We start from the raw sequence: 22,622 nt of genomic DNA, 5'->3' as shown, positions 1-22,622 counted from the left end.
AAATAATTTAACATAATAATGTAATATTATTTCATAGTAATATATCCTATGTTGTAGCATTATTATATATAATATATATAAGAGGTAATATACATTTAAAGGTCAAAATTGGCCGGGTGCCGTGGCTCATGCCTATAGTCCCAGCACTTTGGGAGGCCAAGACAGGTGGATCACACAAGGTCAAGAGATCGGGCATCCTGGTCAACATGGTGAAACCCCGTCTCTACTAAAAATACAAAAATTAGCTGGGCATGGTGGCGCACGCCTATAGTCCCAGCTACTCGGGAGGCTGAGGCAGGAGAATTGCTTGAACCCAGGAGATGGAGGTTGTGGTGAGCCGAGATCGCGCCATTGCACTCCAGCCTGGGTAACGAGAGCGAAACTCCATCTCAAAAAAAAAAAGTCAAAATTATGCAAAAGACATATCAGAAGTGTCATTCCCACCCATATGCCTCCCAAAGTTGCTAGGTAATGAACTTTCCATTTCTTTTTTATTTTTCCTGCTTGGGATTCATTGGCCCTCTTGATTTTATGCTTGAATTTAATCAGTTTTGTAAAATTTTCTGTCATTATATTTTCATATATTGTTCTGCCCCATTTCTCCTTTCCTTCTGAACTCTAATAAGCATATGGTAGATTAGGAATGGTGTCCTTTCTTGTCTTATCCTTTTGTATTTTCCATCCTTTTTTTTTCCTCCATGTCACATTCTGGAAAGTTTTTCCTGACTTACAGTTCACTAATTCTCTTTTCCATTGGGTCTCATCTGTTGTGAAATCTATTAATCACATTCAAAAATTTTGATTTACATAATTTTTGTTTGTTTGTTTCAGCATTTCATTTTGGAATGTTTTTTTCAAAACTCCTGTGTCACTTTGTGCAGTTTCCCGTTGTATGTTAAACATTTAAATCTTAGTGAACTTTGGTGTAAGAATTGTAAGAACTGCCAGGCACGGTGGCTCAAGCCTGTAATCCCAGCACTTTGGGAGGCCGAGGCGGGTGGATCACAAGGTCGAGAGATCGAGACCAACCTGGTCAACATGGTGAAACCCCGTCTCTACTAAAAATACAAAGAATTAGCTGGGCATGGTGGCGCGTGCCTATAATCCTAGCTACTCAGGAGGCTGAGGCAGGAGAATTGCCTGAACCCAGGAGGCGGAGGTTGCGGTGAGCCGAGATCGCGCCATTGCACTCCAGCCTGGGTAACAAGAGCGAAACTCCGTCTCAAAAAAAAAAAAAAAAAAGAGTTGTAAGAACTGACTTACATTCTTATTTCCAAGCACCTCCTTTTGAAAGCTTTTTAAAAGAGAACTTTGTTACCATATCTATTAGGAATTATTTCTGAATATGACTACCGTAGACCCAATAAGTGAGGAATAATATAGTCATTATGTCCAAATTTTAATATCTTATTTAAGCAACACACATGCATACTTTAAAATGAATCTAATTCTAGATTCTGGCCTTTCCATTTGTGGTAGTATTGCCTTAGTCCAGGCCCTTGATATCACTGTCCTAGATTACGGCAGTATCCCCGTGTAGGTCTCCCTGCCTTCAGCCTTGTCCCTCTCAAATTTTTTATTTTTATTTTTGCTGAGGACTTTGATTGTATTTTTTTTTTTTTTTTTCCAAGAGATGGAGTCTCATTCTGTTGCTAAGGGTGGAATATAGTGACATGATCATAACCCACTGTGGTTACTTTGGGCTCAAGTAATCCTCACACCTCTACCTCCCAAGTAGCTGGGACTACAGGTGCATGCCACCATCCCTGACTAATTTTAAAAATTTTTTGGCTGGGCACAGTGGCTCATGCCTGTAATCCCAGCACTTTGGGAGGCCAAGGTGGGTGGATTTCAAGGTGAAGAGATTGAAACCATCCTGGCCAACAAGGTGAAACCCTGTCTCTACTAAAAATACAAAAATTAAAAAAAAAATACAAAAATTAGCTGGGTGCAGTAGTGTGCACCTATCCTCCCAGCTACTTGGGAGGCTGAAGCAAGAGAATTGCTTGAACTGGGGAGGCAGAGGGTGCAGTGAGCTGAGATCATGCCACCGCACTCCAGCCTGGAGACAGAGTGAGATTATGTCTCAAAAAAAAAAATTTTTTTTTTTTTTTAATAGAGACAGGATCTTGTATATTGCGCATGCTGGTCTCAAACTCTTGGCCTCAAATAATCTTCCCAGTTTAGCCTCCTGAGTCACTGGGACTGCAGGTGTGAACCAAAACACCTGGCCAAATTCATTTTTTAAGTCATGTTATAATCCTGCTTAGAACTTTTAGTGATACCACATCAAGCATGCAACAGGATAAATTCTAACCCTGGTAAGCCTCTCTAAGCCTGATCTTTTTCTTCCCACTTTTGTGTTGAGCAATTCCCTTCCGTAGATTCTGTGTTCTGCCAACTCAACTGTTTTTTTTTTTTTTTTAATTTTTATTTATTTATTTATTTATTGAGACTAGGTCTTGCTCTGTCACCCAGGCTGGAGTGAAGTGGAGTGATCATGGCTCATTGCAGCCTTGATGTCCCAGGCTCATTGCTTTGTTTTTATTCACATATTATGATGTTTATGTCATTTTGCTTTATGTTCATGGTTCCTCTTCTGTTGGAGACCCCTTCTTTTCCTCTTAGCCTGCTGCTAATACATTTAACCTGGTGATTAAGAGCTTGGTCCTAGGGTTAGCATTTTGGATTGTTCCATTTCTTTAGAATCACAGCATTTAATTTTTGTAAACTTTAACTTTGTCATCTTTCAAACTGGAATAACTTCTACCTCGTAGAGTTATTACAAAGATTAGATGAGGCAATAAAGAAAAGAGCTTAGCACAGTGTCAGTTTTAGGAAACAATATCTCATCCTTTTATTTATTTATTTATTTTTGGAGCTGGAGTCTCCCTTTATTGCCAGGCTGGAGTGCAGTGGTGAGATCTTAGCTCTCTACAACTGCTGACTCTCTGGTTCAAACAATTCTCCTGCCTTAGCCTCCCGAGTATCTGGGATTACAGGCATGTACCACCATGCCCGACTAATTTTTGTATTTTTAGTAGAGATGGGGTTTCACCATGTTGGTGAGGATAGTCTGAATATCCTGACCTCGTAATCCACCGCTTCAGCCTCCCAAAGTTTGGGATTACAGGCGGGAGCCACTGTGCCCGGCCCCTATCTTTCAATAAGACTCAGCCAAAAGGGATATATATGTCCCTCTCTGTTGTGCATATCTCTGATACTACTATTAACATACTACTTTATAACTGCTTTTGAATAGACCTCACTAGACTTTGAGCTTCTTAAAATCAAGGACTGCCAAGTTTATCTTTGTGTTACTGGTACCTGGCACAGAGACATTTAGTAAATATTTGTTGAATATGTATATGGAGTTAGAAAGAGCTAATCATCTTTAGACAATGCCTTACCTTTTGCACAGGAGGTTCTAGTAAGTGTGTACCCTTGGTTCAAGTGAGAATTTTTGTTTTCCTTTCTCCTTGCCAGTAGTGAAGTCTTAAAATAGTAATTACATTTATTTCCACCACACTGAGCTGTGATAACACAAGCTGAAAATCTAGGGAATTTATGGGAAGTTGGCACCCTTAAGGATTAGATCACTTTTCCATATTCAATTTGTATTCTTGTATTTATGGAATTTGCTTTGAGGATAGTCAATGGAAATCCTTCGTATTTGTGTATAACTTGAGATTTAGATTTTTTAAAAAAGTATTTCCCAAGAGATATATTAATGAGGCAATGCCTGATAATTCAGTTGCTTTTCCTGTTCCCCTGTCCAAAATAATAGTTCTTGGAGTGTTTACAAATGACAGACAACATCCCTACTAGATGTTATCTTCCCTTTTATAGATTAAAACGCTCAGGCTTGGCTGGGTGTGGTTGCTCATGCCTGTAATCCCAGCATTTTGGGAGGCCGAGGTAGGTAGATCACGAGGTCAGGAGTTCAAGATCAGCCTTGCCAAGATGGTGAACACTTGTCTCTACTGCAAATACAAAAAAATTAGCCGGACGTGGTCGTGGGCCCCTGTAATCCCAGTACTCGGGAGGCTGAGGCAGGGAATTGCTTGAACCTGAGAGGCGGAGGTTGCACTGAGCCGAGATCGTGCCACTGTACTCCAGCCTGGGTGACAGAGCGAGACTTTGTTTCAAAAAAAAAGCTCAGGCTTAGGTTAAGTAACTTATTCAAGTTTTCAAAGCTAGAAAGTGGAGGAGCTGGAATTTAAGCCTAGTTCTTCTAGTACCCATTCTTTTTCCATTACACCATACTGCTTTTCTAAATCAACTGAAATCAATTGTGTGGGGTTTTTTTATTTTTTATTTTTTCTACCTTAAAGTCTTTTTTTTTTTTTTTTTTTTTTTGAGACGGAGTTTTGCTCTTGTTACCCAGGCTGGAGTGCAGTGGCACGATCTCGGCTCACTGCAACCTCTGCCTCCTGGGTTCAGGCAATTCTCCTGCCTCAGCCTCCGGAGTAGCTGGGATTACAGGAACGTGCCACCATGCCCAGCTAATTTTTTGTGTTTTTAGTAGAGACGGGGTTTCACCATGTTGACCAGGATGGTCTCGATCTCTTGACCTCATGATCCACCTGCCTTGGCCTCCCAAAGTGCTGGGATTACAGGCTTGAGCCACCGTGCCCGGCCCTTAAAGTCTTTTTTTAATCCCTAAATTTTATTTTGAATTTATAGTATTTAGTAGTGCTTCTAATTACTTAGTAATATTTAAACATTTTAATAACTAATAGAAACTTCTATGGTAAGATATTTAGGTAATATTTAAAAGGCTAAAGCTTTTTAAAATTTTAAGCTTTAATTCAAGTAGTAGTTCTTTAAGGTATATGTATTTTATTTTAAATTTGAATCACCACTAGGAGGATTTATTTGCCATCTCAACGTTCTTAGACTTTAGCTGACATATTTATTTCTTCCCCTGTTGCATAATCCCTATGCATTGTATTGTTCAGGAGGCAGGAATGTCAGAAAAATTTTTTTCAAAGCTCAGTTTGCTCTGAGATGTTTTTAGAAAGTTCTGGTTTTATCCTCCATATACCAGAGGTCTGTAAATATATTTTCACATGAGCTGAAATTTTCAGATGATTAAGTGAAATACTTGTGAACACAGATGTTTTCTTTAAAAGCAGTTAATGAAATCAGAAGAAAAAAAAACAAAAAAAACACACCTCACTGTGGAAATACTTTAGGTTCCTCCTGTAATATGATTGGCACATACTTCCCTCTCTTGTAATTCACATTGTTCATTTTCTGAGGGAGGAAATAACTAAACTAATAATTAAAACATAAAATTATTTATCCTGTATTTCTTGCCCACAGAGTAAATTAAAAATGATTTTGACCGACCAGGGCTGCCCGATTCTGTGAAGCTCACATTGTTTGCGTAATGTTGGAGGGCCTCATTAGTGGGGTAAATTTGCTTTTTCTGTGTTTGCCAGTAACGATTCCTGTCTCTTATGGGAACTTGCCATTTGGACTGTCTCGTTCCTTAACTGGCCAACCTTATTTAAACAGTTCGGGCCATTAGTTATTTTTCGTAGTCTCGAAATTGTTCTTAAGTTTTCAAGTATTTAAAGCTGAGGATGTTGGTCACTGAGATATTGCCTAGTTAGGGTTCGGCATTGTGCCCAAATTTGTTGGGCCTCTCAGGGCCTGAGTTCTCTGTGCTTTAACAAATGAGCCACAGTTCTCAAGAGATCAGTGAAGCTTGTTTGTTGATCCTGTATTCTCATCCAGAGGAAGTAGATCTTTGAGAATGTCTAAAGAAGGGTAAGTGAGTTTATTATTCTTTCTCTTTCATTTTTCTTAGTGAAGAGGTGTCATCTGAGTGAATTAAAAGATTAATATGCAGTGCTACCAGTCCAAGAATGGAGGTAGAGGTAAAGATTGAAAGAAATTCAGCCCAAATCTTACAGTGCTTCATGTATAATCTACTGTAAAGTTGCTATTGTTGTTTTGAAAGACAGCATTGAGTATGGGTAATCTTAATAGGAATTTTGTAAGATATACGCACTTTGTTTACTCTGTGGTAAATTCATTTGGTTTTTCTGCAAAATGTATTTGTCAAGATTGGAAGCAAATAGTGGAGGTTTACCAAAGAATGAAGGGAAGCTTAAAAATTGAAAGGCTTTTAAAAATAAGTAGTACCTTTAGAAAATGGTGTGAAATATTTAGTGAAAAGCAGCTTATGATTTTGTTTGTTTCTGAGCAGCGTAGGCCAAAAATAATTTAGAGTAGAATTCCCTTTTCTAATTTGCTTTGCAATATAAGATTGTTCTGTGTTAGGTTTTTATTGTTTTTATATTAGTTTCTCTTATGTCTCAGAGTCTGAATTATTACTGATTCTCTTTTTGTGACCACTGTAATAAGTGATAAGTTAATAACTGCATACTATTGGTTATTTCATTTCTAGCCTTCAAGCATAACTAGATCTGATTAATTTTAAAGAGATGTTTCTTTTGATAAAATAGGACATAAATCTCTCAAAAAAAAAACCTTTAAAAATACAGTAAAAGTTTAGTTTTTATTTTTCTGGAATCTATTAATTCTTTTTCTAGTTTTTTTCTTCTGTAAGAAAATGTGAAGTGGTTCCAGAGTCTCACATTTAAAATCATTTAAATCTAATCATGTATTGATTATGAGCAAAATAAAATTGGCCCACTTTGCTGCTATTTTTAAACTTCATTATTGAATAATGAGAACAACCAGGGGTATAAGTAATTCTGTATTATTTTTAGACCTTTTATGACATCACTAGAAATTAGTTTTTTTTTAAGTGTGAAAATTATGAAAGGACGGCCTTTTTAGGTTGGTACATTTTCTTTCCTTCTATCACTGGCTATACATAGGTAGTTGTTAAACCATTTTTATGATAAGGACTATTACGGATGCTGGTATATTTGTCAATCTTGTACTCCTAGTTGTTTGTAAAGCTATTATAGTTTGTAGATTTAAAATGAATTGTATTTCTAGATGCGATTAAAGTTCTTGGGAAGTTGTCAGTACTAATTTTTACGCTGTGGTAAAGTATATGTTAGACTTGGTTAGTTAAAGTTAGAGGGACTTATATTACCCCTCTAGGACACTATAAGGACAGAGATACTCTTTTAGATTTATCTTTAGGAGTCTCTGGGACGATGTCTATAGTGTCTGAAAAATAAGTGCATTTGAAGTATGTAAAGTATACAAATGAAATAAATTAACTTTTATTCTCTGTGGTATCTTTAGAAATAAATGAATACATTTTGTGCTTTGGGATGAAAAGAATTTTTTTAAATCTTTTTTTTCTAGCAAACTAATGCAGAAAAGAATTCTTATATTCATTGTTTTCCTAAGTGTGATATTGACATTTAGTACCATTTGTTATTTGATACCTGTGAAATATTTTCCTAATAGTAATAGGCAAAGATTGTTAATACAGTTAAATCACCAAAAATTATACTTGAGCTTTATGCAAACCTATGATAATTATGACAGTGTGATATTAGCATTAAGATAGGGATATAGATCATGGAACCAAATGGGGGAGTTCATAGACCCACACATATATAATCAGTTGATTTTCAGCAAAGAAGTTAAGCTAATTCAGTGGTGAGAGGTGTTTTTAACAGGCGTACTGGAACAACTGAATATTTATGTAGGTAAAAAATAAACCTTGACCTTTACCTCAAACCATACATTAAAATAACATAAAATGGGTCATAAATATAATCTTTGTGATCCCAAATGAGGTACAGATTTCTTAGATAAACTGAATAAAAATTATTAGACAAAATTGGTAAGTTGGGCTTCATCAAGATTTAAAAAAATCAAATCTCTGCTTCTTGAAAGACATCATTAAGAATATTTAAAGGCAAGCCACAGACTGGGAGAAAATATTCTGAATATATTTATATCCGATAAAGGACTTGGATCCAAAATATATGAAGAACTCTTGTAATTAAATGATAAGACAACCCAGTTTAAAAACGGGCAAAAGATTTGAGTTGATGCTTTACAAAAGTGGATTTGAAAAGATATTATTGGTCATTAGGGAAATACAGATTAAAACTACAATGAGATACTACTGCACACACACTAAAATGGCTACAATTAAAAACACTGACAGTGTGGAGCAATGGTAACACTTACGGATTGCTAATAAGAGTGCAAAATAGAAAAGAGTTTTGGCAATCTCTTTTTAAGTTAAACATCTGCTTAACATATGACCTTGTAATTCCACTTTTAGATATTTACCCAGGAGAAATTAAAAGATGCACACATAAATTTGTATGTGACTGTTCATAGTGGCATTATTTATAACAGTCGAAAGCTGGAAACAACCCAAATGCCCATTAACTGAATGGACAAACAAATTGTGGTATATCCATACAATGAAATAGGAATAAAAGAACTAGTTTCCATATATGCAACAACACGGATGAATCTCAGAAGTATTATACTAAGTAAAAGAAGTTAGGCACATGACAAAATAATGTTTGATTTCATTTATATGAAAACCCTGGTGACAGAAAGTACAGTTAAGTGGTAGCTCAAGGCCAGGGGCTGGGGAGGGTATAGGACATGAAGGAATTTTTTGGATTGAAGAAAATACTCTACATCTTGATTGCAGTAGTGCTGCATGAGTGTATACAGTTCTCAGAACACACCAAAATTATCATTTGAAGTGGGTGCATGTTATTTTATGTAAATGATACCTTGATAAAGTTGGTGGAGGAATGAGACTAGAGAAGCTCCTCAACCTGCTGATTTAAAATTTTCTAAATAAAGTGGTTGTTGATTATTCATTTTCAAAGGGATATCTTTGGGAAAATATGGGTGCTCCTAGGATATGTATTGCAGGGAAAAATACACTCTCCTTGCAGTGTCATGATTGAATTAGTCCTTTAGAGTTGTTAGAGTGCCCTTTTTTTTTTAAATTACTAGAGTTGCTGTTTTTTTTTTAGGTAAAAGGCCAAAGTGAAATTTATTACTTTTATTTTAAATTCTGGGTTTTGACCTTTCTTCCAATATAGGCACAGTACCCTTGTTAACTTGGCCTTACGCTAACATGGATAATCATATTTTCTTTTCAATTTCTATCTCACAGAGTTTAACCCTGAAATTTTGTTACATTTTATGAATGATCCTCCTATACACTGGTCTTTCAAAAATTGTAGAGAAAAAGTGAAAACCAATTTAGAGGCAAATAGGAAAAAAGGGATTCGAAAAACCTATACTTAATTAGATTGAGATTTTAGAATAGTAAATATATTTTCAGAAGTACTGGTATTGTCCTGGTTTTTCCCATAACTTGTGTATTTTCCTGATTTGGCAGTCAGCCCTCTCCACCATCCTTCTCCCATTATCACAATTTCTTCATTTGAGAATGAAGGTGAAAGGAATTTTAATGTCTTTTCCTTAAATATTTTTGATGAATCTCCTTAAAGTGTGCTTTAAAACCTTTGATGGAAAGAGAGTCTACATTATCATTAGTACTCCTATTATTTTATCATTTTTAAGATAGACATTCTTTTACATTTAAATATCCCTGCAGCTGGGCTTTGTCTAGCAATGTACCACCTAGAATTCACGTTGAGTTCTTCCAGAGAGGATTTGCTTTCTTTTCTTTTGGCAACCTGGGGAATATATCAGCCGTTCTGGTAGCATCAATTCAGAGCACAGCCTACAGCTACAAGACTGACTTATTCAAATTCTCGGGGAGATTTTCCCCCTCCCTGGACTCTGTGCAAAATAGAAAAGCGATGTACAGTTAAGGCTGAGATGTACAGATTTCTTTGTGGGGCCTTCTATGTTGCCAGATACATTTCTCCTATATCCTCGTATGAGTATAGCCCAGGCGTCCCCAAACTTTTTACACAGGGGGGCCAGTTCACTGTCCCTCAGACCGTTGGGGGGCCGCCACATACTGTGCTCCTCTCACTGACCACCAATGAAAGAGGTGCCCCTTCCTGAAGTGCGGCGGCCGGATAAATGGTCTCAGGGGGCCGCATGCGGCCTGTGGGCCGTAGTTTGGGGACGCCTGGTATAGCCCTTTTGATATCCTAGCTTTATGTGGAATCTCCTACTAGGCTCTGACTTGGCATCTCCCCACCCCCCACTTTTTTTTTTTTGAGACAGAGTCTTGCTCTGTCTCCAGGCTGGAGTGCAGTGGCGAGATCTCAGAAATCCGCCTCACAGGTTCAAGTGATTCTCCTGCCTCAGCCTCCCGAGGCATGCGCTACCATGCCCAGCTAATTTTTGTGTTTTTAGTAGAGATGGGGTTTCACCATGTTGGCCAGGATGGTCTCAATCTTTTGACCTCGTGATCCCAAAGTGCTATAATTACAGGCATGAGCCACCACGCCTGGCCATTTTTCCTCTTTTCTTACTAGTATATAATATGGGTACGTTTTACAATTGATGGCATTTTAAATATTAATCATCTTAAGTTTTGTTCTATGTATTTCTCCATACAGACTTTTCTTTGGAACTTTTGGATATTGAGTACATGAGTGAATAAAATGAGTATTATAATTTTTTTTTTTTTTTTTTTTTTTTTTTGAGACGGAGTTTTCGCTCATTACCCAGGCTGGAGTGCAATGGCGCCATCTCGGCTCACCGCAACCTCCACCTCCTGGGTTCAGGCAATTCTCCTGCTTCAGCCTCCTGGGATAGCTGGGATTACAGGCACGCGCCACCATGCCCAGCTAATATTTTGTATTTTTAGTAGAGACGGGGTTTCACTATGTTGACCAGGTTGGTCTCGATCTCTTGACCTCGTGATCCACCCGCCTCGGCCTCCCAAAGTGCTGGGATTACAAGCGTGAGCCACCGTGCCCAGCCAAAATGAGTATTATAATTAATTCACGTTTTATATGTCGTAACGCATTTGTTGAGATTTTTAGTCTCTGTGCTGCCGAAGCGAAGCACTGTTCAGGTTTTTAATGCATGGGCTGCTGTTCTCTTGACACAATGTAATAAACAAAATGTATACCTCTTGATGTTTCTCAGAGAAAATGTTAAAAAAAATTAGTAAGAAGTTATTGGTTAGAATTTATGAAAGAAAATTAATACTACTAGCTGTCTGTTGTTTTTAGAATCTAACCCAAAATTTCTTTTTGTGTCTGTATGTCCATGATATTTGAACTTTGAATTTTTAAGAATTCATTTCATAAAGTTCTTACCTATAATATATCTTATATAATTAAACATACTTTTTATGAGGGATGGAGACATAATGGAAGATGAGGTCTTCCTATTACTCTTTTGTAATAACAGCTTTATCGAAATGCAATTCACATACCGTTCAATTCACCTTTCTAAAGCATACAATTCTGTGGTTTTAGTATATTCGCAGAGTTGTGCAGCAAATACCACTATCTAATTTTAGAACATTTCATTACCCCTACAAGAAACCCTGTACCCGTTAGCAGAAACTCCTTGGTTCCCTCCTCTCCACAGACTCTGGCAACCACGAACTCCTATTAAATTTCTAGTTTAAGCTTAATTTTTAATTCAGTTAAATATTGTGTCTGCTATTACAACGCCCTATGTTAGGTATTGGGAAGATTATAAATCCTGGTCTCAAAGTTAATAATCAAGTAAAGAATAAGAGAACTACCATATTTTATGTATATGACAATATATAGTAAGTGTCAAAATAGGGAATTTTGAATATTTAAACCTCTCACTTGGGTCACAACTTTATAGAATTTTAGTTGTTGATGCAAAAGTAATGAGACCCAGAGACATTACTCTCACATAGTACTGTGGCACAACCAGAATATTAATAGTTCCTTGACAAAATCACTTGAGATCCAGGGTCTTGAATAGTAAATGAGAGGCAACTGAGTGGTCCTTTTAAGTATAGGGAAAACAATATAAACAAAGCATTAGGGCATATTTAGGAAATAGCAAGTAGCTGGCTATGATTACTAGAGCTAAAGGTGCATGATGTGGCACAACATAAGATCAAACTGATTTTGACAAAATGGTGAAACGTTTTGAACTTGAAGATCCAAGAATTTCAGTTTATTAATTGGGTAAGTAGTGAACGATGACTGAGGGTTCTTAAGAGAGTGATGTGATTGGATCTAGGCTTTAGGACAGTGCTTCTCAAATGATCTGTGAGGGGAGGACCAGTGTATAAACAATTTTTTTCCAGTCCGTTTCAAATGGACATGTTTAGAAAATAAAAATGAATTACAAGAAAAATGAAGACACAAAATGTAAGCCTACCTGTTTATTTCTACATTCAACAAACAAAATTTCTCTGTCAAATTACTATAAAAGTTTCTTAAGACTTAGAATTTCTGTATGTGTCATATCATGAGTTAGTAACAAATGTTCATAAGCTAGCCTTGGTCTGTGGACCACTCTTTGAGTAGCACTGCTTCAAAGCAATTAATTTGGCATTAGTGTGAGGACAGAGCAATTGGGAGATGATTGCTGGACTAATGAGGACCTGGACATGTTGTTAGCATTGTGAATTGAATGGAAGATTGGATTCCAGAGACATTTGGTAATTTAAATGAAGGCACATGAGATGATTGGATGTGGATTTGAAGAAGAAAGAATCAAAAGATAATAACTAGATTTTAAGCTTGAATTGGAAAATGGGAGTGCCAGTAGCAGAAGTAGGAACTAGTTTGGAGATTGGGTTTTCAACAAAAAATAAACATTATAGCATTTTCTATTAAGTAAAAATATACATATATCCAGACACATACTTTTTAGTTTATAATTTCAGTTTGTCCTCTCAAAAAGCACTTGTAACTTTTTCTTTTCTTGATTGTAGCAAATTTTGAATGTGTAATTATGCAAACCCATAAGGAAAACAGATGCCCAGGAAGATTTTATACTTGAATCCTTAGTCTCATTTGTTGTTGCAGTAACTGTCGTTGGGCACTTGGCCAGGAAATTGTGACTCCTAGGCAATGGGAGGAGTTACAGATAAAGTTCACCACTGCCAAAGAAATTCTATTCCAAATGGATTTGTGTGGAGCAACAGTGATATCCAGTGACAAGTTAAATTAGACACAGAGGTGTTTTCTCCAGCACTGTCTCGGAAGATACATGATTCTGAAAGGCCTGATACAGACTAAGCTTCTTGAAGTTAAGTCACAAAAAAACTATACTAGGGACTTTACGAAGAATTTTGTTATGTGACTTCAAGAACTAGTTGACTCAGATAGTTTCACACTTTTCAAAACGGCAACCAGTGACAGATGAGGTAATGCTGCTTTGAATTACAAGTTAAATCTCAAAGATTGCTATTTACAAAATTAAAATTTAATAAATTGCATGTTCATGTTACTTAAGTGTGAGAATATTAGATCCCTATTCCTAAAGCATATTATATTAATGGCTTTATTTCTTATGGTTAATATTTATATTTACTTGGATAGAGTTTATTTAAGTTTCATGTCGTAACTGCTGTGGGATATGATAATCAAAGCTGTTATGTTTGTCTTTATTATTGAAGTCTGTGCTTGGTTTTTTAGTGTTCCTGTCACCTAGAAATTGTTTTTCTGGTTAGTGCTTAAATCTGCAACTTACAAATGACTTAGTATGTTGGAATTGCTGGTTAATTGTGCTTTAAGACTGGATGCTTAGTTTAGTCATGCTTTGTGGGGTGGCAAGTTTATGCTTTTTCAAAAGCAAACTTCGGGAAATTAATTTCGCAGATATGTTCAAGCTCTTGAGCACGGGGTGGAGTATGTTCCACTTGTTAATAATTTAGAAATGTGACACCGTAAACTGGCATTGGCAAAGGTACAGTTAAGGTCCTGAGACCAATAGAAATTTTTGGATTCCTCAAGCAGATAAGTCTTTTTGTTTTGAAATGTGCGATGGGGCAGTGGGCCAGCCTTGTAATTGATACAGTACCTTTTAGTTGATATAATACCTAACACTTTGTTTTGCTGTAACCTCAGTGAAGAATAGTCAGTAGTTTGAGGCCAAGAGATTACTTTCTCTTGAAGACTATATCCTGGAGGCATGGTATTTCATGTTTAAGGCTGCCTCTATGCTGAAGTCAGTGCATACTTTAAGCATTTGGGTGTTTATTATCTTTGTAAACCATGGACTATATAGCCAAATAACTCTATTTGGCTTATTGCAATTCTCTATAATACAGCTGTTCTATTTTACCATTATAGCTTTGCTTATGCACTTTAAATATTCATACAACAAATTAGATTTAATTCCATATTGCCCCTCCCCTCATGTTTTGTAGCCTAAATTAGGGAAAGAAAAGGAAAGATGAGACTATATGTAAGGCTTTTCATTTTTATAAACATAATAGAAATGAATTGGGGGAGACAGGAGTGATTGTAAGTTCAGGAATTGCTTTTGTAGTTAGAGTATTTATTTTGAATGAAAATGAAAAGATAAAGGACATTTGGTAGAACTTATTAGGAAAACATCTTATTTTCTAATATTAGACTCTTATAAACTCTGTCTTAGCTCTTTCTGCTCCCTAAAGAACAGCTTCTATGACGTATGTCAGAAAACGGTAATTGCTTTGTAGTAGACAATGAATGTGTTGATTGAATAGTTAATGTGACTAGGTTAAAGAGGAGAGAAGTGCAATTTGATGGCTATTTAGCAGTGATTATTTTGGCAAAACCAGACTTTCATATTCCTGAAATTGTTATTCCTAGAGTTTACATAGATAATAAAGGTACATTATAGCCTTTATATCCTTAAAAATATACGTATGTGATAGATTTTCTAACAAAGAAAGAAGCTGGTACTTGGCTGGGACTGTTGATAGTTTCTTTCCATCTTAAGCACTGATTGAGTGACATTAGCAGCAAAATCTCTTTTTTCCTGTGATGTTAGCTGTACCTGAAGCCAGCTAGCATCTTTCTTTTTTTTTTTTTTTTGAGACGGAGTTTCGCTCTTGTTACCCAGGCTGGAGTGCAATGGCGCGATCTCGGCTTACCGCAACCTCTGCCTCCTGGGTTCAGGCAATTCTCCTGCCTCAGCCTCCTAAGTAGCTGGGATTATAGGCACGCGCCACCATGCCCAGCTAATTTTTTGTATTTTTAGTGGAGACGGGGTTTCACCATGTTGACCAGGATGGTCTTGATCCCTTGACCTTGTGATCCACCCGCCTCGGCCTCCCAAAGTGCTGGGATTACAGGCTTGAGCCACTGTGCCCGGCAGCATCTTTCTTCTATGAGAGTCAAAGCCATTTCTTTTATTATGTGGTTCTATGTATTTCTCTCCTGGATTGCATCACAAGGGAAAAAAAAATCTTCCCCAATCCATTCCTGCATGTATTTCCATAGAATATTTTAGGCATGTCAGCTGTTAGGGCCTGATCAAGGATTTGATCCAGTTGGTGAAAAGCCTTCAGTAGTGACATTTAGTTTCTAGAGTTACAACCATTGTTTTGTCTTTTATCCTTGTTGTACTTTCAAAAAGATTTACATAACTGGGAAAATAAAGTAGATGCTTTTATCAGTAATAGCAGGGTGATATTTGATGAAATATTAGAAGGTGATATGTTTGGGGATTGGAGGTTGGAAGGTGTTTTTGTTTGTTTGTTTGAGATAGGGTCTTACTCTGTTGCCCAAGCTAGAGTGCAGCGGCACAATTTCAGTTCACTGCAGCCTTGACCTCCTGGGCTCAGGTGATCTTCCTGCCTCAGCCTCCTGAGTAGCTGAACTACAAGCATGTGCCACTATACCTGGCTAATTTTTTAGTTTTTGTAGAGATAAGGTCTCACCATATTGCCCAGGCTGGTCTTAGACTCCTGGGCTCAAGCAGTCCTCCCATCTTGGCTTCCCAAAGTTCTGGGATTACAGGCATGAGCCACCACTCCTGGTCCCAAACTCCTTTTTAAAAAAGACTCCAAGGCTGTCTCTACAAAGAAAAAAAAAATAAAAAGAAAAATAGCTGAGTGTGGTGGTGTGTACCTGTGGTCCCAGCTACTTGGGAGGCTGAGGCTGAGGTAGGAGGATAACGTGAGCCTGGGAGGTTGAGACAGCAAGTGAGCCATTATCACACCACTGCACTCCAGCCTGGGCGACAGAGTAAGAACCTGTCTTGAAAACGAATAAGAAACATATATAAATTAGACATTTTAAAATGGTGAGGTAAATATCAGTAGAAGATCTGATATTAGCGAGTTACTTAGGTGATTGTGATTTTGATGTACACTGTAGTTTTGGGATCCACTGAATTGTATCTTTTTAACTTCTTACAGTTACTTATGAAATGAAGGCAAATAAAAGGTTTGATAATAAGAGGAGAAGCCATGCAGTTTTAACTTTGGCTGCCAAGCTGAGGATCAGGTGGAAAGGATAACCTTATTTTCTTTCTCTTTTCTAGTCTTTTTTTTTTCTTTTTGAGACAGATACTCAGTCTGTCACCCAGGCTGGAGTGCAGTGGTACAATCTTGGCTCATTACAACCTCTCAGGCTCAGGAGATCCCACTTCAGCCTCCCAAGTAGCTGGGACGTATAGGCACGTGCCACCACACCCAGCTTTTTTTTTTTTTTTGTATTTTTTGTAGAGACAGGGTTTTGCCATATTGCCTAGGCTGGTCTTGAACTCCTGTGCTCAAGCGATCCACCCGCCTCGGCCTCCCAGGGTACTGGGATTACAGGCGTGAGCCACTATACCCAGTACTTATTTTTATAGATGTTTAAAACTTACCTTGAAAGACCATTATGATGATAATCTACCATGTTATTATATGTTCAGTTTTCCCTATGTCTCCGTAGTGATCTTTCTGCTTATTTCATTTACTTAAAATCTGATATTTTGGTCTTAAATGCAGGAGAAAGTCCAAATTCCCTAATGTGGCATACAAAATCATCATGATTTTGACCCCTACTAACCTTTGATAGCTTTAATTGCTCCTTCCCCCATCCTAGCCCCATAGCAAATCTCTTTCTGTGAAAACAGAGAAGCAAAACCAAAGAAAGCTCAACTTCAGCCACAATAAATGATTTGTAGTTTACTGTAAACCTTTTTCTTGCTTGGTTATTTTTCCTGCATTGCTTTTCTTGCGTTTTCCTAATGGAAAACTACTGATTAATACTCAGTTCAAACATTTCTTCCTGACCTCTCTAAACAACTGGTACTCTCTCCTCCATGTTATTTTATAGTACTTACTGTATTGCTGAATACTCACTTATAAGTCTCCTAGTAGGCCGAGTTCCTCAGGGATAAAGAGAGTAAATTACAATATAAGTTTAATGATGGCTGGTAGTCTTTTGTTCAATCAAAGTATCCAGTATAACAGACAGTAGCAATTTATTTAATGAATCTATATTTATATCTTTGGTGGGCTTTAAATGACCCTTGTTTATTAAATAAATTACAAATTAATAAGTTAATAACTTATAAAATCCCAAAAGTAATCTTATTTTATGGGGTCAAACTTTGAAAAGGAGAGCCTCTTCCCTGAAATATTGAATGTGTGGCATTTTTAATGCCAGGACGTGATACACAAATCTGTGTATTTTTGTATAATATCTGATTTTATTTACTGTATGTATAAGAAAGACTTGAATACTATTTTTTAATTTTTAATTTATTTGTTACATTTTTGGGGAACAAAGTCTCACTTTTCCACCTTGGCTAGAGTGCAGTGGTGTGATCTTGGCTCACTGCAACCTTGATCTCCCAGACTCAAGCAGTCCTCCTACCTCAGCCTCCCAAGTAGCTGTGACCACAGGTGCACACCACCATGCCTGGCTGATCTTTGTATTTTTTGTGGAGTTGGGGGTCTCCCCATGTTACCCAGACTGGTCTTGAACTCTTGAGCTCAAGCCATCTGCCTGCCTTGGCCTCCCAAAATGCTACAATTGTGAGCCACTGTGCCTGGTCTTGAATAATTATTAATAGGGATTTTAATACTGATATTTAAATGAGAGGATCTAAAAGAGGCTGGGCACAGTGGCTCACGCCTGTATTCCCAGCACTTTGGGAGGCCAAGGTGGGTGGATCACCAGGTCAGGAGTTTGAGACCAGCCTCGCCAAAATGGTGAAATCCCGTCTCGACTAAAAATACAAAAATTAGCCGGGTGTGGTGGCAGGTGCCTAAAATCCCAGCTACTCAGGAGGCTGAGGCAGGAGAATCACCTGAATCCATGAGATGGAGGTTGCAGTGAGCTGAGATCACTCCACTGCACTCTAGGTTGAGTGACAGAGCAAGACTTGGTCTCAGAAAGAAAAAAAAAAAAGATGATGATCTAAAAGAGAACAAAGGAAAAGCTTCATGTCATTGGTCTTGCCAGTGATTTTTTTTGGATAGGACACCAAAAGCACTGGCAACAAAAGCAAAAACAAGTGGGACGATCTCAAACTAAAAAGCTTCTTCACAGCAAAGGAAACAATAAAATAAAAAGGCAGGCCAGGTGTGGTGGCTGACACCTGTAATCCCTGCACTTCGAGAGGCCAAGGCAGGTGGATTACAAGGTCAAGAGATTAAGACCATCCTGGCCAACATGGTGAAACCCCATCTCTACTAAAAATACAAAAATTAGCCGAGTGTGGCGACTCGTGCCTGTAGTCCCAGCTACTCAGGAGGCTGAGGCAGGAGAATTGCTTGAACCTGGGAGGCAGAGGCTGCAGTAAGCCAAGATTGCACCACTGCACTCCAACCTGGGTGACAAGAGTGAGACTCGTATCTCAGGGGAAAAAAAAAAAAAAAAAAAAAAAAAAGGCAGCCTATGGATTTGGAGAAACTGTTTGTGAACCATGTATCTGATAAAGGATTAATATCTAAAATACATAAGGACTTCAAACAATAGCAAAAAAAGGAATAACCTAAAAATGGGCAAAGGTCCTGAGTAGATATTTCTCCAAAGCAGACATGCAAATGGCTAACAGGTATTTGAAAAGGTGCTTAACATCATTAATCATCAGGGAAGTACAAATCAAAACCACAACGAGATATTTCATACCTATTAGAATGCCTTTTATCAAAAAGATAGGAAATAAGTCTTGGCAAGGATGCAGTGAAAAGGGAACCCTTGTAAACTATTGATGGCAATGTGTATTGATGCAGCCACTGTGAAAAGTGCTGTAGAGCTTCCTAAAGAAATTGAAAACAGACCTGCCATATGACCCAGCAATTCTTCTGGTTATATGTCTAAGGGAAAGAAAATCACTACTTAATAAAGATATCTGCACTCCCATGTTCATTGTAACATTATTTACAATAGCCAGGAGATGGAAAAAAACAAAATATCTCTCTATGGGCTGAATGAATGGATAAAGAAATTGTGGTATATATACACACAGTGGAATATTCAGCCTTAAAAAAGGAGAGTCTACCATTTGCAACACCATGGATGAACCTAGAAGACATTATGCTAAGTGAAAAAAGCCAGACACACAAAAAAAATACTGCATGATTTCACATGTGGAATCTAAAAAGCAATCAAGAAACAAAACCATACAAACAGAGCAAAACAGTGATTGGAGGTCAGGCATGGTGGCTCATGCCTCTAATCCCAGGACTTTGAGAGGCTGTGGTAGGAGGATTGCTTGAGAGCAGGAGTTCAAGATCAGCCTAAGCAATATAGGTGAGACTCTGTCTCTACCAAAAATAAAAAATTAGCCAGCCTTCATGACATGCACCTGTAGTTCCTGCTACTGGGGAGGCTGAGGTGAGAGGATCTCCTGAGTTCAGAAGGCTGAGGCTGCAGTGACTTGTGATTGTGCCACTGCACTCCAGCCTGGGTGACAGAGTGACTCTGCCCTAAAAAAATAAAACAAAACAGTGTTGGGGAAGGATAGAAAGATGTAGATCAAAGGGTGTGAAGTTGTAGTTATGTTGGATGAATAAGTCTAAGAGATCTAATGTATAGCATGAGGACTATATTTAATAATATTGTATTATATACTGGTAATTTGCCAAGACAGTAGATTTTAAGTACTTGTACCACAAAGAAAGAAAGGTAACTATATGGGATAATGGGTATGTTAATTTATTTGACTGTATTAATAATTTCACTGTGCATATGTGTCCCAAGGTAAGTATATTGGACAACATGTTTTATTATACATCTTAGTATATAATTTTAAAAGTTTAAACAATTGGTTGGAAAAAATGAGAAAATCTAGAAAAACAGCCATATAACTTTATTAAACTTGAGAATTTATTTTTAATTGAGATTTTTTTTAAAAATTCTTTTCTATAGGGTGTTTGTGAATCGAAGCTTAGCCATGGAAAAGATAAAGTGTTTTGGTTTTGATATGGATTACACCCTTGCTGGTGAGTAGCAATTTCTGATTGCTTAAGAACTGCTGCTTTGAGTATAACACAGTGGATTTGCAGTAGGTAGTTCAATAAACATTTGCTGACTTAATCATGTATTTGGCTGCCAGAAGCTTTCATTATCAGGCTGCTTCCACTAAGATTTGTGAATATTGAAATTATCAGATATCCTTGAGATATGGCTCATGAGTTTTTATACATAGAACAAGTAGTAAATTTTTCTATTTTAGAGACCCTGGTAAGAAATTATATGGTAAAGTCATACATTGATATGTATATTTGGGCATTTTTGACTTTTAACTATTCTTTAGGTATGAGATTTTGTACCTTCCACAGATAAACTTTTATCAGTTAAAAATTTTAATATGTTGTTGTTATTATTATTATTTTTTTGAGACAGAGTTTCACTTTTGTCATCCAGCCTGGAGTGCAATGGTACAATCTTGGCTTACTGCAACCTCCCCCTCCTGGGTTCAAGCGATTCTCTTGTCTCAGCTGCTCGAGTAGCTGAGATCACAGTCATGTACCACCACCATGCCTGGCTAATTTTTGTATTTTTAGTAGAGACGGGTTTTACAATGTTGGCCAGGCTGGTCTCAAACTCCTGACCTCAGGTGATCCTCCCACCTTGGCCTCCCAAAGTGCTGGGATTACAGGTGTGAGCCACCATGTCCAGCCAATATGCTATTCTTAACACAGATGTGAAAGGTGTTTATTTTCCATTGGAATGATTGCACACATAATATGTATAAGGCTTTTTAAAAACGAGAGCCGTGGTTGTAAAAAAGAAGGAGTTCATGTCCTTGACAGGGATATGGGTGAAGCTGGAAGCTATCATTCTCAGCAAACTAACACAGGAACAGAAAACCGAACACCACATTTTCTTTCTTTCTTTCTTTTTTTTTTGTTTGTTTGTTTGTTTTTTTGTGACACGGAATTTCGCTCTTGTTACCCAGGCTGGAGTGCAGTGGCGCCATCTCGGCTCACCGCAACCTCTGCCTCCTGGGTTCAGGCAATTCTCCTGCCTCAGCCTCCTGAGTAGCTGGGATTACAGGCATGTGCCACCATGCCCAGCTAATTTTTGGTATTTTTAGTAGAGACGGGGTTTCACCATGTTGACCAGGATGGTCTCGATCTCTTGACCTCGTGATCCACCCACCTTGGCCTCCCAAAGTGCTGGGATTACAGGCTTGAGCCACCACGCCTGGCTCCGAACACCACATTTTCTTACTCATAAGTGGGAGTTGAACAATGAGAACACATGAACACAGGGAGGGGAACATCACACATTGGGGCTTGTTGTGGGGTGGGGAGCAAAGGGAAAGAGATCATTAGGACAAATGTCTAATGCATGTGGGGCTTAAAACCTAGATGACAGGTTGATAGGTGCAGCAAACCACCATGGTACATGTATACCTATGTAACCTGCATGTTTTGCACATGTATCCCAGAACTTAAAAAAACACAAACAAAAAACTCAGAGATGTACTAGGGTTGCTTTACGGTACCTAGGATATATGCAGGAATTTAGCCAGTCTTCCCAGTGGTCAGTTGCAATTATATGGAGGACTGGGCAAGAAGTCATTGAAACTGCATGACAAATATGGAAAAGATGAACTTCTTTAGCTTGTGGAATCTTTAGTTTTTGTAGATGTTTTCATCAGCATGTTTTGTCCTTAGGAGGATGTGGGACATTGGGTACCATCTCATGGTCTCTTACTTATGTAAACTTTGTGTTTAAGTTTCCACATACTTTTTTGTTAAATAAATTATAAAGCTTTTAAAACCAAACAAACAAAAAACTAGAGCCATTAGTTTTATTCATTATCCCATAGCCCTTAAACACCAGCACTTTGCTGTTTTTCCCTTCCTCCTCTAAGATACATTTGAAAGAGTCAATGTATTAATCAATAGTTATAACATCTTTTCAGAACTTAGTAAAATATTTTCAAGCTGGTGAAAATATTGAAGAAGTAGTAGGGTTGAGAGGTCAAGTTGAGCATATGTGCTTGCACATATGTACTTGTATAGTTTCACAAGCATGTGTGTGTGAACTAGAGCTAATGGCTGTAGTTTCACAGACGATCTTTCAGAAATTATCTCTAAAAAATTTTGTATTTACACAAAAACCTTAAAATGTATAAATAGACTTCTTCAGGAACTATTTATAAAACAGTATTAGGAAACCAGTTTCCATCTCAAATTAGACAAACTGCAGTTTGACATTCAATTTAGGCTACAAATTAAATGAATAATATGTGTTCAAAAATGAAAATATGGGGGTATTTGCCACATAGATATGGCCATAATTTTTTTTTTACCAAACAAGTACTACATTAAAAATATACAGTTCTTGATTTGAATTTTTTTCTTCTCTCCATACTCA

General features: G+C 37.5%; 1 protein-coding gene across 7 annotated transcripts in view; it reads left to right on the top strand.

The window, feature by feature from the left end:
- NT5C2 (5'-nucleotidase, cytosolic II) overlaps nucleotides 1–22,622 on the top strand; it is a 177,423-nt gene that overhangs the window by 95,834 nt on the left and 58,967 nt on the right. For 4 of the 7 annotated variants that reach the window (XM_074382805.1, XM_039465015.2, XM_039465016.2 and 1 more), the window contains exon 3: nucleotides 20,160–20,233. In XM_074382805.1, the coding sequence (XP_074238906.1) occupies nucleotides 20,160–20,233 (74 nt within the window). Of the gene's footprint in view, nucleotides 1–4,771; nucleotides 5,779–11,146; nucleotides 13,223–20,159; nucleotides 20,234–22,622 lie in introns of those variants that run through there. The other 3 variants (XM_010333122.3, XM_010333123.3, XM_074382807.1) reach the window with 3 other exon arrangements.

This window comes from Saimiri boliviensis, chromosome 12 (assembly GCF_048565385.1).
Source record: "Saimiri boliviensis isolate mSaiBol1 chromosome 12, mSaiBol1.pri, whole genome shotgun sequence".
NCBI classification, from domain to species: Eukaryota; Metazoa; Chordata; class Mammalia; order Primates; family Cebidae; genus Saimiri; species Saimiri boliviensis.
The sequence above is the reverse complement of the archived record's forward strand: the minus strand, read 5'-3'. Positions and strand labels throughout refer to the sequence as shown.